The sequence below is a fragment of the Chelonoidis abingdonii genome, chromosome 1 (assembly GCF_003597395.2).
Source record: "Chelonoidis abingdonii isolate Lonesome George chromosome 1, CheloAbing_2.0, whole genome shotgun sequence".
NCBI lineage: Eukaryota > Metazoa > Chordata > Testudines > Testudinidae > Chelonoidis > Chelonoidis abingdonii.
This window is the reverse complement of record NC_133769.1, coordinates 167432636-167448534: the sequence shown is the minus strand read 5'-3', so window position 1 is coordinate 167448534 and position 15899 is coordinate 167432636. Positions and strand designations below refer to the sequence as shown.

General features: G+C 44.4%; 1 protein-coding gene and 1 long non-coding RNA gene across 3 annotated transcripts in view; one reads left to right on the top strand and one right to left on the bottom strand.

Annotated features, from left to right (window-relative positions):
- Positions 1-123: 123 nt before the first annotated feature.
- Positions 124-9825, bottom strand: LOC142047789 (uncharacterized). Its single transcript, XR_012657037.1, has 3 exons — positions 8516-9825; positions 2182-7920; positions 124-2126 (listed from the first exon to the last, which is right to left on the bottom strand). It is a non-coding gene; the product is annotated as an uncharacterized LOC142047789 (long non-coding RNA).
- A 947-nt stretch (positions 9826-10772) lies between these two features.
- ZBTB11 (zinc finger and BTB domain containing 11) overlaps positions 10773-15899 on the top strand; it is a 40191-nt gene continuing 35064 nt past the window's right edge. The window contains exon 1 of one of the 2 annotated variants that reach the window (XM_032804491.2): positions 10773-11150. In XM_032804491.2, the coding sequence (XP_032660382.1) occupies positions 10841-11150 (310 nt within the window). In that variant the 5' untranslated portion in view covers positions 10773-10840. The remainder of the gene's footprint in view (positions 11151-15899) is intronic. The other variant, XM_032804490.2, reaches the window with a different exon arrangement.

Sequence of the window (15899 nt, the reverse complement as noted above, 5' to 3'; positions counted from 1 at the left end):
GTGAACGCCTGTTCTCACTTTCAGGTGACATTGTAAATAAGAAGTCAGCAGTATCTCCCATAAATGTAAACAAACTTGTTTGTCTTAGCAATTGGCTAGGAAGTAGGATTGAGTAGACTTGTAGGCTCTAAAGTTTTTTATATTTTGTTTTTGAATACAGTTATGTAACAAAAAAAAATTTCATTTTAAGTTACACTTTCACGATAAAGAGATTGCACTAAGTGCTTATGAGGTGAATTGAAAATACTAATTTTATTTTTACAGTGCAAATATTTGTAAGCAAAAATAATATAAGTGAGCACTGTACACTTTGTATTCTGTTGTACTATAAATCAATATTTTTTAAAATGTAGAAAAACTTCCAAACATATTTAATAAATTTCAGTTGTATTCTATTGTTTAACAGTGCAATTCTGCTTCATTTTTTTAATATCAGGGTTTTTTTGAGTTAATCACATGAGTTAACTGTGATTAATTAACAGCCTTAGTTTAAAACTTAAGACCTTCAGTCTCTATTTCTACCAGTTACAAGATGTTTCCTGCATGTATACAGAAAGGAAGATCAAAACACATGCCAACTAAATTTTAAGTATTCAATCCCAATAGCAACTTCAATTGCTAACTATTCCCAAACCAAAAGCTATATTAAGCTGTTTTTAAGGCTATGAATTCTCATTAGAATGTTGTATTAAAAATACAAAAGCCAGAAGTTATTTGTACTTAACATGGAGAGTATGGAAATGCAGGCTTAAGGTCATAATTTTGTGTTTAAAAATAAACAGGGAAACATTACCACAATAGCTGATGGGTAATACAAAGATGGTATCTAGTTCACTGTCTGCCCTATTTCCCATCATTTCAAACTGTGCACAGAGCACTTCTAATTACAGCACTGAATGGATTGAACTAATAGGAGCTTTGGGTACAACAGCTTGTCGGGCATAGATTACTTCAAGTTTCACTGTGTAATTTCAATGAGTACCTCACCTTTATTTCAACATAAGGACTACATTAGTTGCTGAACTCTTGTGGATGACCAACATCTTTCTTTTTTTCCCCTTTCTCCAAAATGCTCTGTCTCCATCCTGCCATCGTTGCATGTAACTGAATCAGCATCTCTCCAAATCCGTGTAATCATGGAATGATTTCCTTACCAATGGTAAAGCAGACATGCATTGTTGCCTAGAATCAGTGGCTTGACACCCTTAATGTCATTTATTGAGAATAGTTCTGAGAAATCCAGCATTCTGAATGTGGTGGTGTCAACTTTTCTAGATTCTATGTATAAGTCTGTGCCACAATGATCCAGTGAGGCTTTCACCATGACAGCTTCAGTAGCTAATTATTACTTCCTGTCAATGTACGACCAGGCTTGTTTTGAAGGGAGGGAGGAAAAAGCTGGAACTTGTGTCAATTCAATAACTCCTAGCAGCAGTGGAGTTCCCATTCTTTAAATCCCTTAGTTACATACCTCTTCATTTAGTATGTACTGCCATGTGCTCTTTTCATAGCAACACTGTCCATCATGAACTTGCCAAATTGCTCCCTGACTTTCACAGTGAGTAGATATCCCCAGCACACCAGCTGAGTGACAAAAGTCAGCATGAATATATGGGACCTGGTTATGCAGCCTCCTGTTAAGCCTAAGCTGCAAGATGTCATCCCAGTAGTCTCTGGCTTGACTGGGGTAAGGCCAAAAATAGTACTCCAACTAGTAAAAGCCCACCTCAAGTTCTATGGGTTCTGCTGCTTTGGGGTGCATGGCCTTGCATCAAAAATTCAGTGAACTATTGGTTTGGCTCTCAGCATATTTGCCACTTAAGTGCAGTCATGTCAAGAAAACACTAGCAGACCCCTTCCTTTCTGACTAGAGTGAGAGTTGAGTGTTTATCTTGGCCTCCATTTTCAGGCAAGGATCCTTCACCAAAGTTTCACTGTTTTCCGCAGTTCTTTTGGACTTTCAGAAACCACTCTATCAAGGAAACTTTGAGATAGGTACCCAAATAACACTGCAATTTTATGTAGTCAAAGTAAGTGTGAACAGGGAACAAAACTGCAACCGAAACAACATAATTAGGGTCGACATGCGGCATTATTAGAATTTTACACCAGTGCTATCCTACTAGCTCAGTTCTCTGTTGTAGAAAGCCTCAGGTTTAACCTGCAGCTATAGACAGAAACTCAGAAATAACTCAGGTGTGCAGCAATTCCAATTTAATATATACATACATCATTCAAAAGCTTATTTTATGTACATTTAGATGAGGTATGGGGAACTGCCAAGTGGGTAAGATGGTAAGCCAGGTGAAACAATGGAATCCAAAATAAGGATCTATTTTTTTACACTGCAGCAAACACTTTTTACTGTTTAAGTTAATTTCAACACGTTAGTGTGGTGTGTTTTGGTCAAAGCTACCAAAAGACAACGTATTAAAAGATTTTTACTGGTTTTGCAAAGGCAAGTATACTAACATTAAATCTTTTCACATTGCATATTCTTAATTGTCACAGTATCTCACATGTTATAAGTTTTCTATATTTTCAACTGCATTTTGCTGACCAGATTAATCTCACTGAAAGCTATACACCAGTAGCAGTAGATTGCATGCCCATAGTTTGTACTGGATAGCAGATAGATATAAATGCACATGAATTCCTAATGTATGCTTCTCCATTTGTAAGCTTTTGTATTTATAATGTAGCATATAGTCTGCCTGGTAGAAGGTTTTATTTTTAATTGCCTGTATACATGTAGTACTAGCCTTCGAAATATTTAGAGAAACTAGTTTAACAGTGATACTTTATGCAGTGTTAGAAATGACAATACATGGCTTCATATTATAAATATGCAAAAGCTATGAGAGAAGAGTGCCTAACAAGTAGTAGTGAAGACAAATGGGCCTCGAGCCTAGGGAGAGGTCTGTTTTGGTGGCTCCTGTGATGGGAGACAACAGGACAAGTTAGGTTCAACAAGATTTTCAGCTCCTACAGTGCTTCCAGGGTAGGCATGAGGGCTTGTGGGATTTGTCACAAGGTTTTGTGCCATATTGTCTCTTGGGATTTGGCATGAGACTTGGAGCCATGATAGGTGCACTGTGCCACTTCCTGTTTTCTCGTTTCCAGAAGTCAACCCTCCCTCCTTCCTTTATCTAGGTCGCTGTAAGCTATGCTAGTTGCCACTTTGAGGCTGGGAGGAATTTTTTCCCATACCACCAGATTGGCGGGGGCTAGTTAGGTTTTATTTTTTTGCCTTCCTTGCAGCAAAACCTAGGGGGTTGGCTTTTGGTCAACTGGACAGCTGGGATTCTCCCTGTCCCAGAGGGCACAGTTGGACCTATGAGAGAATCATTTAGTTGTTGGAACTTTTGGCAGGTACCTAGTACAAGAACTCTGATTTAGGCTCCAGATCTAAAAAGGTAACATAATGGGCATCCCAAGGGCACCTCCTTAAGAGATGGGGGCATTGTGACTAACCCCCTATTGGCAAATGTGAGCCAGAGCGCTACCACAAGGGCACTACCTCACCAATGCACTTGATGGCAGTGCTGGCTGGCGGTTGAGATCCCCTCTCATCTCAGCTCCTGAAAGGGGAAGCGATGCTAACAGGCAAATGGAGGCGGCCTGAGACCCTCCTAGTTTGATGATTGGCTCCCCCTGCAGTGAGAGCCCCCAAGAATTGACACAGGATCAATGGGGTGCAAGTTACTGTCCCCTGTCAGAAACTTTGGATGTAATTTGACTAATGCTAGTTATAGCCTGGCCTGTACCACATGTCTTTGCCACCTTCCACACAATGCGCATAGCAAAGTTCATAAACAAGTCCTTGTTTTTGCACTGAAGAGGGATGAAGAGCACATTACAGTTCTTACTAAACATGTTTTTAACAATATCACAAACCCATTTGACCCTGAATCAGGCCCGGGGTACTTATTAATATATCTACTGGACTGCATGCAACGTCAGATGTACAAGAATCTCTACTGAAAATAGCAGATATTGGTGAAGAACAAATGGAGAGATTTGTGAAAGGTGTATGCAATCCTGATGAGAGAGACAGCTTCTTCAGCCCACTCAAGAAATCTGACATCAAAACATTTTGTGACATGACCAAGTTTAAGTCTGGCAAGGGAGGTCACAGCAGTTACCAGTCCAGAAACTGTTTTCTGTAGAGCCCTGTCCTTAGCAAGATGCTGAGATTATGTTTAAATAGAACTTGTGCCTATGTCCCCCTTCTGTGCTGACAGAACAATGAGAAGAACAAACAAAGCTGAATTAGGCATCAGCTGGAAGCTCAAGCTGAAAGATCCCAGGCAACAAAGAAACTACAATTCATACAAATGATGGCCGGAGACACATTCCACACATTTGATGAATTGGCTGCTGAAAACTTGAGGCAGATCCTAAAAGGATTTGACAAAGCTAATTCTGTAACTACAATCTTTGACAGATATGAAAACAGTAACTCTGTGGAAAATTACAGAAAGATTGCACCAGATAGGATCTAAGGTTGGATTAAAAAAATTCCAGATGATTGGTGGATGCCCTGTGGCTCCAAAGGAAAAAGTTTCTAAATGTGGCATCCAATGAGCAGTCACCTGTAAAACTTCTCTTTGAATATATGGTTTAAAATACTACACAAGCACTCCATGATGGGAGTTTTTTCCCAGTGCTTAATTTGTAATGTAATGAAAGAGGTGCCAGGGCTCATGCTATTTTTTTACTTTCATAACTGAAGCAGCAAGTCCAGAGGTGCCAGGGCTACAAACCGCCACGCATAGAGGTTCCAGGACTCAACCCTGGCACAGATTAAGCACTGACTTTTTCAACTGTGTAGCAGTAAAGTCCATCACCAGCAGATGTGTGGAAGAAGCCCAAGACTTGTATAGTATTGAGAAGCAGACACAAAGATGCTTCTGGATGCTGTATGGGCCAATATGGCTTTTGGGTCTCTTGGGTGTCAAAAGACACATAATAAGGTCACCTAATACAAATGTTTTGGTCCTTGCTGTTCACTCTTTTCCAAAAATGGAACACATAAATAACATGTGGATTGAAACAGGCACCATTACTAGCATAACTGACAAGCTTTGCTTCACACCTGTGTGTGAAATTTGTGGCATACTCACTCCTGACTTCTGCAGCGTGCTTCCTGCTATATACATGATGTGACTCTGTGTTTAATTTCAAAGCAAAGGGAGCTTACCACTTCAGAGATCTTGTCAAATTGAGGGAGAGTGAGGAGCAAGCCACAATAGCTGCAGCAAGGAAGCTGGTGGCAGTGTTGTATGACCACAGCAAGAAAGAAAAGGTGACCCACTGCATGTGCCTCAATCAGGCCCTCAAAAAGGGCAAGTCACTGGCCAACTTCCTCCATGTGAGGATAGTTTCGAACAGCATCTTGGCAAACAGAGATTTGGATGTTTTCACACATAGGCAAACCAGATATTGGATCATCATTGCAACATGGATAGGAAAATGTGGATGATGAACTACTTCTTGTATTCTTCAAGGGCCCAATGGCATCTAAGCTTCTATAAGACCTTATATGTGCCTGTACTGGTAGGGGTCACTGCACAATCAATTGTGGCTGTAGTTTATAGTCAGAATAATCTTCCCTAAACAGAAATGGAGCAATATACAGACTTTCCTTCCTACTGCAGTAATTTATTAGATAGACATGCAACTCAAGAGTATATTTGTGAAGTTTATGCTGGGATGCCAGAATTTGCCTAGGAGAGGTCCTGCCATCATCACAAGGAGGGATATAGAGAACAGATGTTCCTTGAATGATTAATAATTACATGACAATATGAAAATGATTTACATTATCTGTGATACTTTGTCTAAGGATCCAAAGATAGCCAGAGTCAGAGTTCCTCTCCCTAAGAATAGAAACTAAAATGAATAAATGAGAATATTGTTAATCAACTGGGCAAGAATCTCTCATAATTTGCAAACGAATCAAACCTCTTTCTCCCTCTCAGTCTAGCTAAAAAAAATTCCAAGTTACCAAGCACAGGTAATACCCTGCTGCCTATACAGATCTTGAACATAAGAACAGCCATACTGGGTCAGACCCAAGGCCCATCTAGCCCAGTATCCTGTCTTCCGACAGTGGCGTATGCCAGGTGCCCCAGAGGGAATACACAGAACAGGTAATCAAGTCATCCATCCCGTCGCTCATTCTCAGCTTCTGGCAAACAGGCTAGGGACACCATCCCTGCCCCTCCTGGCTAATAGCCAATGATGGACCTATCCTCCATGAATTTATCTAGTTGTTTTTTGAACCTTGTTATAGTCTTGGCCTTCATAACATCCTCTGGCAAGGAGTTCCACAGGTTGACTGTGCATTGTGCGAAGAAATACTTCCTTTTGTTTGTTTTAAACCTGTTGCCTATTAATTTCATTTGGTGACCCCTAGTTCTTCTGTTATGAGGAGTAAACACTTCTTTATTTACTTTCTCTATACCAGTCATGATTTTATAGACCTCAATCATATCCCCCCTTAGTTGTCCCTTTTCCAAACTGAAAAGTCCCAGTCTTATTAATCTCTCTTCATACAGAAGCCGTTCTATACCCCTAATCATTTTGTTGCCCTTTTCTGAACCTTTTCCAATTCCAATATATTTTTTTTTGAGATGGGGCGACCACATCTGCATGCAGAATTCAAAATGTGGGCATACCATGGATTTATATAGAGGCTATATAATATTTTCTATCTTATTATCTATCCCTTTCTTAATGATTCCCAACATTCTGTTCGCTTTCTTGACTGCCGCTGCACATTGAGTGGCTGATTTGTTATTTGATGGACATGATATTTTATGGGAAGCGTTGTAGAGAACAGAGGATAGGCATGATGCACTCATGGTAGCCCGTGTTGCAGAGGAGATGTACAGCAGCATTTTGTACTAGCTGGAGTTTCCTAAGTGCAGAAGATTTCATGTACAGGTATATCACATTGCTCTAGTACAGCAAAGAGATGATGACAACATGAATAACTTGAGTCCAGGTCTTGCATTACCTGCAACTGTTTCAACGTGAGAGCTCAGCATCATTGAGAAATCCAAGAGTTCCCCTAGACTATGGACTGAATTGACCAATTGTGGATGTGAACCTTGAATCAAAGAAGACTGCATCATGGCTGCAAATGCCTCAAAATACTTTCCTCTGCCCACCAGCAACACCTCTGTTTTGTTCAGTTTCAGCCAGTTGTTCTTCATCCATGAGCTGATCTCATCCAAAGACTGACCATCCTGGTCGTAGTGATGTGGTGAAGGATAGGTAGCACTGTGTGTCATCTGCATATTGCTGGCACTTGAGTATTTGTTGTCTGACCGGTTCATCTAGTGTTTACATATAGATGTTGAAAAGAACGAGAGAGAGAATTGATTCTTATGGACCGTGGTACTGGAACTAGGGATGTTGCCCCTGACTTGAAGTAGAAAACTATTCCAGCACCCCTGCTTATGGAACCCACAAGTGAGGGATCTAGTGGTGGAGGTGCAATTTCCCATCATTACTATTTTTGTACACCCTCCAGGAAGGACTCAAATAACTGTGGGACATTACCCTCGATTCCTGTCACCGCTCTTAGGCAAGACAATAGTATCTCATTGTCAACAGTGTCAAAGATTACAGACTGGTCCAAGAGGATGAGAATGGTTGTCTTTCCTCTACCCATAGATGGGAGATCATCCGTCAGTGCCACTAAAGCAGTTTCAGTTCTATATCCTGGCCTAAATCCAGATTGTGCCAGCTCTAGAATGTTGGCTTTAGTTAGATGATCTTGTAGTCAACCTTTGAGTAGCTTCTCTATGAGCTTGCTCAGGAATGATGGGTTTGACACTGGGAGATAGTTGGCTAGGACTGAAGTGCGCAGAGTGGGTTTCTTCAGTGTAGATTGGACTACTGCATATTCTGTGGCAGAAACACATTCAGTAAGATCCAGGCTTTAATTTCAGTACTGAATTTATGATGGTAGTTTAAGACCTATAAGACTCCTTGGCTCCAGTGTGAATCCTGGAACCTGAGAAATATGGATATGTAAATTGGTCCTAAAATGTTTTTCCCAACATTTGGCTCATGAATTGTGATCAGTGCAATTAGACTGGATAACAGCAGAACAGGAATGAGTGTTAGCCAATCAGATTCCACTTCAAAACCTGTATTTTAAACAGAGGAGATCTGCTGTCTAGAACATACTGTCACACTCAGGACAGAGTCAGAAGCACACTTTTCATTTGGAGGATGGGTTAGCTTGAAAGTGAACAAGTTTAATGAGGAAATAGATTTTAAGATATTATACTTGGACCTATTATGTTACTTGCAGCAATTTTAAGTTAAAAAGTCCATGCTTCCAATGTTGTCATTGTACAGAGGTCCACAGTTCACATATTTCTATTGACACTGATCAGAACAATACTAATAGTTAAAGTGATTTTCTACGTTTTAACACAAATATTACTTGACATTAAAAGATCCTTAAAGAGTTAGCATATATTTCTTTACATACACATGAAAATTGTTACCGAAATGTCGGGTCCACCTAGCTGAGAGCCAATGACAGCCAGACAGGGATAAGGAAAGGTTGCTTTATTCTGCAGAAGAAAGGAGAGTTCTGTACCTTGGTACAAAAAAACTCTACTCCATACAAAAAACAAGAATCTTTTATACACACTCACACACAGGCTTTGGTCGTGGTAGCATTCGATTGGTGGTTAGCAAACCCTGCACTTCTGCAATCTGCTCAGCAAAAACCAGCTTAGGACTAGCTCCAACTGCCTCAGGACTGATAAGGAAAGACAGTTCAAAAGTTCAGGCTAGTGTGTCCATGAGATATCCAATTTCTCCTAATGGTTGCCAGCTATTATAAGGCTACTAACTGTTGGGGGAGGGGGGGTGTCACTGCTAATTGTCACAAAATGATGGATATTTCAGAAATGCAGATAATAATTTGATTGTAGCCTCCACTCAGCAAATAATTTCTCTTTCAAATCAATTTTTTGGAATGCGGAAAGGATTTATATTTGAATTAGTATCCCACTTGAATGAGTTTCTTACAAAGATCTTGATTCTTTAGTTTGCATCTAGACTGCAGAAAAGATCAATTAATGCAGATCCAATTGAAAGATCATGACCATATATACTAGCTATATATTCTTTCATAGATACAAATGATTTTAAGAAACTGGGCATTTTCCTTGTCTCCCTTGTTTTAATTTGCAGACTTTATTTTAGAATAGATAACCTCAGATAACATGAAAATAGTTGGTCTGCTGGTTACCAAGGCTACTGGTTCCCCTGCTGAAATCAACAAAAACCCACAAACAATTATGGAGTCCACTGGACTTCCCACTACCAGTAATATAATTTGATCATATAAATTCCTTCATCTGGTCAAGGATTGTAACCAATCCTTAATTCCGCTGGGATTATATTAACCGAGTGATCCTACATTTTACAATTGTTCCTTTGTGGGATAGTTATGGGTCCTGAAATCACTTTCAGAACAAACTAAAAAAAAAAAAAAGGTTGTGGTGTGATGGTGAGCAATGGGACACAATGATGTGGTGGGATGGTATACACATTTGGCATCATGCAATATTGCCAACTGCTATTACTTTAGTATTTGGTGCTTTTAAGCTCCTGCTTCTGGAATCAAGAGATTGCATGAAAATTGTAGCTCTCTTTAAAAGTTTCTAGCCCTTGTGGTTGCAAAGGCTCAGCAGCCACAAGACAAATATAAAGAATACAATATATACTTCTAAAGTCTCATGATTTTAAAGTCCGTTTCTCTGGGGGCCCTGACTCATGTTTTTGATTGCTTGGGGCCAGCTGGCAACACTCATTTAAGGTTAGTGCTGGTTGAACACAATGGGAGATGCTTTTAGGTGCGAGGTGAGGTTACGCTACTTCATGATCTCAGCCGCTCTGACGATAATCAAGGAAACCGGCACGGCTGGGTGGGTATGAATTGCGCACAGCCGCCAGCGAAGCGGGTGCACACTCCTTAGAGCCGGAAAATCGGTGATGGACTCAGCGAGCCTATAAACGGGAGTTTAGTGTTTTCGCGGAACTAGCTTTGCCCTAGTTCAAGATGGCGGCGGGCAGACCTCACTTCGGTGCTTTTAGCTGTGTTCCAAAACAGTCGCAACCGGAACTTAGCCGCGGATTCCTTGCCCTGTTCTAAGATGGCGACGTCTCGACCTCAGTCCTTTATGCTGTCGGCCGATTCCAAGATGGCGCCCCGCAGCCCCCGCCCCAGCTACCTCCCTGAGCCCCTCCCCCGCGCTCGGGCTTCTGACCTCACTTCCGCTTGTGCAGCAGCCATTTTGTCTTTCCGTTGCTGCTGCCCGAGCTTCTCCCTCCCTCCCGCCGCCGCTGGCTGGGAAACTCCAGTTCCCCCCCGGGCCCAGCTCCCTCCGGACCCGCTGCCCAGGGGGGCCGCTACCGTCCGCCTCCCTCCTCCTGCCCAGCTGCTGGCCAGGTTGCCTCGTACCCGCGGATCGGCATCTCTCGCCCCCTCCCCCCAGCGGCGCATGCTCTGCCGGGCCCCCGGCCGCGCGGACACCCGGTAGCTCCCCCGCCCGGGCTGGGGCGCCCCTCAGTGCCCGGCCACGGGTCCCCCAGCTCCTGGGGCGACGCCCCAGGGACCTCCCCCACGCTGAGCGCCCGAGACGCCCCACAGCTCCTTAGGGGCTGGGTGCGGAGGGGCAGCCGGGTGCCCGCTGCCCCTACCGGGGGAAGCGGCTGAGACGCCCCGCGGAGGAAAGGGGGGGACTGGCTCGGCAGGGGCCCCGGCAGCCGCGGAGCCGGTCCCGCCCAGCCCAGCGGCGCTATGTCCAGCGAGGAGAGCTACCTGGCCATCCTGCGCTACCTGACCAACGAGCGGGAGCCCTACGCGCCCGGCACTGAGGGTAACGCCAAGCGCAAGATCCGCAAAGCGGCCGCCTGCTATGTGGTGCGCGACGGGACCCTCTACTACCAGCGGCGGCAGCGGGACCAGCAGCGCTTCGCCGAGCTCGAGGTGGTGCTGCAGGCCGAGCGCCGCGCCCGCCTCATCCGCGCTGCCCACCTCGGCCCGGACGGCGCCCATCGCACCCGCCTGCAGACCTGGCAGGGGCTGTCCCAGCGATACTGGTGGCGAGGTGAGGCGGGGCCCAGCCCCAGCGCGCCGCTGCAGCAGGTGGGGAGCGGGGTCGCGTGGTGGGAGGCGCCCGGACGGGGCCGAGCTCTCGCAGCGACGCGCTGAGCCCGCTCGGGATAACGGGCAGGGGAGACGAGCACCTGTGGACTGGCCTGAGCGGCTGTCTCGTTGCCGCCGCACGTGGAGCCCGCCCAGTGGGGTAGGTGGGTCGCGACATGCAGCTGCCTGCGGGGCCAGCCAGCGTGTCTGGGCGGGGCTCCGGTCGGGAGTTCGCCAATCCCTGGAGGGTGTGCGGACCCCAGTGGTGCTCCCCAGCCCAAGTAGCTCAGCGCCCTGGTAAGCTGTGTGTCACAGAGCCCGGGGCATCTGTCAGGCAGCGGGCCCGTGAATTGGCCACACCTTTACCAGCATGTTAAGTACATTAGAAGCAGGATTCTTGTCAGACAGTCTGTGTGGCCAATGGATCGTGAGGTATTAAAGGGATACTCAAGAAAGACAAGGCCATAGCTGAGAGGGAAAACACATTTTTGCATTGGATTTCACTGCAGTGGTTGAGAGGGAGATTTCCATGCCTGAGTCATTCTTTTTAGGTGACTGATTTGAGGAATTGACCAAGATTGAGGTGTCCATAAAGAAGGCTTTGGAACGAATTGGTAAATAGTAATAGGTCCCGAACCCAATAGTCTTCCACAAAGAGTTCTGAAGGAACTCACATATGAAATTTCAGAGCAATTAACTGTGGTATATAAAGCTGTTACTTAAATCAGCCTCTGCATCAGATGACCTGAGACTAGGTAATGTAACATCAATTTTTTTTTGAATGTTTTAGAGGTCATCCTGGCAATTACAGGCCAGTAAGCTTAACTTCAGTACAGGGCTAATTGGTTAAAACTATAATGAAGAATAGAATTATCAGACATATAGATGTACATAATATGTTGGGAAAGAGTCAAAAAAGCTTTTGTGAAGGGAAATGATACCTCACCAATCTCTTAGAATTCTTTGAGGGGGGTCAGCAAATGTGAACAAGGGGGAATCCACTGGATATAGTGTACTTGGACTTTCTGAAGGCTTTTGATAAAGTCCCTCATCAAAGGCTCCTAAGCAAAGCAGACAGTGATGGGTAAGAGGGAAGGAAGAAAGGAAACAAAGGATAGGAATTAATTATTAGTTTTCACAGTGGAGAGAAGTAACGAGCAGTGTCTTGCAAGGAGTTGCACTGGGGCCCATAGTGTTCAACGTATTCATAAATAATCTGGAAAAAAGGGTAAATCGTGCTGGTGGCAAAGTTGATAGACCAGCGGTCGGCAACCTTTCAGCAGTTGTGTGCTGAGTCTTCATGTATACACTCTAATTTAAGGCTTCGCGTGCCGGTAATACATTTTAATGGTTTTTAGAAGGTCTATCTGTAAGTCGATAATATATAACAAAACTACTGTTATATGTAAAGTAAACAAGGTTTTCAAAATGTTTCAAAGCTTTATTTAAAATTAAATTAAATTAAAATGTAGATCTTATTAGTTTAGTGTGATCCTTGCCCTTGCTGAGTTTTCCAGTGTCTGGTGGCACGTATTTAGATACTTTAAGCTGCACACAGGCTTCTGAGTTATAAGTTGATAACCGGCTGGCAGGAGGTCAGTGGCTGGAACCCCAGAGTGGCAGCTGAGGTGAGTGGAGCTGGTAGGGCTGAGTAGGGCCGGAAGCCTGGACCTTGTCTGGCAGGGAGCCTGCGTTGGAAGCAAGGTGAGTAGGGCTGCGGTAGGGGCCAGCAGTCGGAACCCCAGAGTGGCAGCAGGCTGAGCAGGTCAGCCCGCCCAGTTCTGGGGTTTCAGGGGTGGGCTGAGCATCTCCACCAGCCCCCCCTCTGGGGTTTCAGCCGCAGGCTCCTGCCAGCTGGTGTCTCAGCCCACTGCCAGCCTGGGGTTCCTTCACCCAAGCCAGCAGCGGACACTAAGTGGGACTGGCAAGGGGCCAGCAGCGGGAACCCCAGAGCAGCAGCAGGCTGAGCAGCTGCAGGCTGAGCAGCTCAGCTTGCTGCCGTTCTGGGGTTTCCACCACTGGCTCCTGCTAGCTGGGATCTGAGCCCGCTGCCAGCCTGGGTTCCTTTCCCCAGGCTAGCAGCGGGTGTTGAGTGAGACCCTAGCTGGCAAGGGGCCAGCAGCAGGAACCCCAGAGCGGCAGTGGGCTGCTCTGGGGTTTCGGCTGCCAGCTCCTGTCAGTTGGGTTCGCAGCCTGTTGCCAGCCTGGGGGAAGGAACTCTAGGCCAGCGGCAGGGACTGAGTGGGACGCGGTGGGAGCCCGGCTGGCAGGAGCCGGCGGTGGTAATCCCAGAGCGGCAGCAGCCTAAGTGGCTCAGCCCGTCCTGCGTGCTGTCAAAAATTGGCTTGGGTGCCACCTTTGGCATGCATGCCGTAGGTTGCCGACCCCTGTTGTAGACAATACCAAATTATTCAAAATAGTTAAGTCCAAAGCTGACAGTGAAGCGTTACAAAGGGATCTCATAAAACTGGGTGACTAGGCAACAAAACAGCAAGTGAAATTCAATATGGATAAATGCAGAGTGATGCACATTAGAAAACATAATCCCAACTGTACATACAAAATGTTGGAGTCTACATTAGCTGTTACCACTCAAGAAACAGATCTTGGATTAGGAGTGCCAAAGCGGGACCGAGCCATGTGGTGCAGCCCCAATCCTGCTCCCCAGTGGGCACTGACTTACTGGCTTAAAATAGCTCATGAGCCGTAGTTTCCCCAGCCTTGGGTTAGAGAGTAGCATAGTCAGCCACCACTAATATGTATTTCTTCCTCATTTGGATCATCCAAGGTCCCACAACGTCCATGGACACCCTCTTACAGATTTTTTCATTTATAGGTAGCAGCATGGGGGTGGTTTATAATACTTCCCTCAAGACTAAATTTGCATGGTTTTTAACCTTTCCTCATAGGTCAGGTTTTCTAAATCTTTTCTCATATTTGTTGCTCTTCTCTGGACTTTCTCCAGTTTGTCCACATCTTTGCTGAGGTGTGACACCCAGAACCAGACACACTATTCCAAACTGAGACCTCACCAATGCTGAGGAGACCAAGACAGTTCCTTGCCCTGTCTTACATACAAGAGTCCTCTAAATACACCTAAGAATATTAGCCTTTTTGCAACTGCAGCACACTGACTTGTATTCAATTTGTGATCCACTGTAATACCCTGATTCTTTTCAGCAGTACTACCACCTAGCTATTTATTCCCCATTTTGTATTTACACATTTGATTTTTCCTTCTTAAGTAAACTACTTTGCACTTGTCTTATTGAATTTCCTCTTGTTGAATTCAGACCAATTCTCCAGTTTGTCAAGGTTGTTTTGAATTCTGATCCTGTCCTCCAAAGTGGTTGTAACCTCTCTGAATTTGGTGTCATCCACAGATTTTATAGGCATACTCTCCACTCCATTATCCACATCATTAAAGAAAAGATTGAATAGTACCAGATCCAGAACTGACCACCGTGGAACCCCCCTATATATACCTATCCAGTTTGACAGTGAACCATTGATGAATACTGTTTGAATACAGTCTTTCAATTAGACAGTGTTTCCCTAGTTTGCTTATGAGAGTATCGTATGTGTTTAAAACATTAGTAAAATTAAGATAAGTCATGTCTACTGCTTCCCTCCCCTTCTCTTGCCTTCCACCCCCTTTCATTAGGCCAGGAAGGAAAGACCAGAAATAATTAGTTTGGTTGGCATGATTTGTTCTTCCTTATAACTCTATTTATTGTCTAGATACTTACAAAGTGGTTGTATGAGAACTTGTTCCAGTATCTTTCCAGGTATGAAAAGAGAGGCTGACTCATCTGTTATTCCTCAGGTCCTCTTTTATCCCTCTTTTAAAGATGGATATTATGTTTGTGTAGTGGTTCCTGCTCCCGGCCCCATCACAGATATAGTCAGAGACCAACTGAAGTGCAGCACCTGTGTCCTTTTATTGTTTGTGTCCATTCCTGCCACCTAACATTTACAGAAACCAACACTCTGGGAGACTACTAACTCCAGTAGGGATCCAGAGCCCACACTCCTCCCTTTTCTGTCTCCCCCTGCTTCCTGTTTCTTAGCCAGCTTTATAAGGCAGGCTTGCTATGCAGGCTTACAGGTGGATCCACTCTGGTAATTAAGTCGTGGCCCCTCAGCCAGCCCAACTAATACCCTTCTTCCTCTGGAACAGAGCTAACAGGGGCCTGGCTTGTTTCTCCTAGCCTGCACCCTGTTACAGTTTGCCTTTGGGACCTCACCTGTCCTCCATGAGTTCTTGAAGATAATTGCTAACTGTTCCAAGATTGCTTCAACTACTTCCTTAAGTACTTTGGGATTAATTTGATCTAGCCCTTCTGGCTTAAATATATCCAACTTCTCTAAATAGTTTTTAACCTGTTCTTTCCCAATTTTGGCTTACACCCCTTGTTATTAATGTTTATTGTGTTGACTATCTTGTCACTGTTAACCCTTGGTCCACCTATTTTTGTGTGTTTGTACAGTACCTAGCACAATGGGGTTTTGGTCCATGACTAGGTCTCCTAGGTAGTACTACCATAGAAATAATAATGTTTAGTCACTCCTTGTATCTGTTTATTATGTGGTAGCTTTGAATGAAGCATTCTTACAGTTAATTTCCAGCGGCTATTTCTGGCTCTGGAGGGGCAGGGCTGGGATGTGCCTGAAATGTGTATTTCCTGGTTCACAGGCTTAAGTGTATATG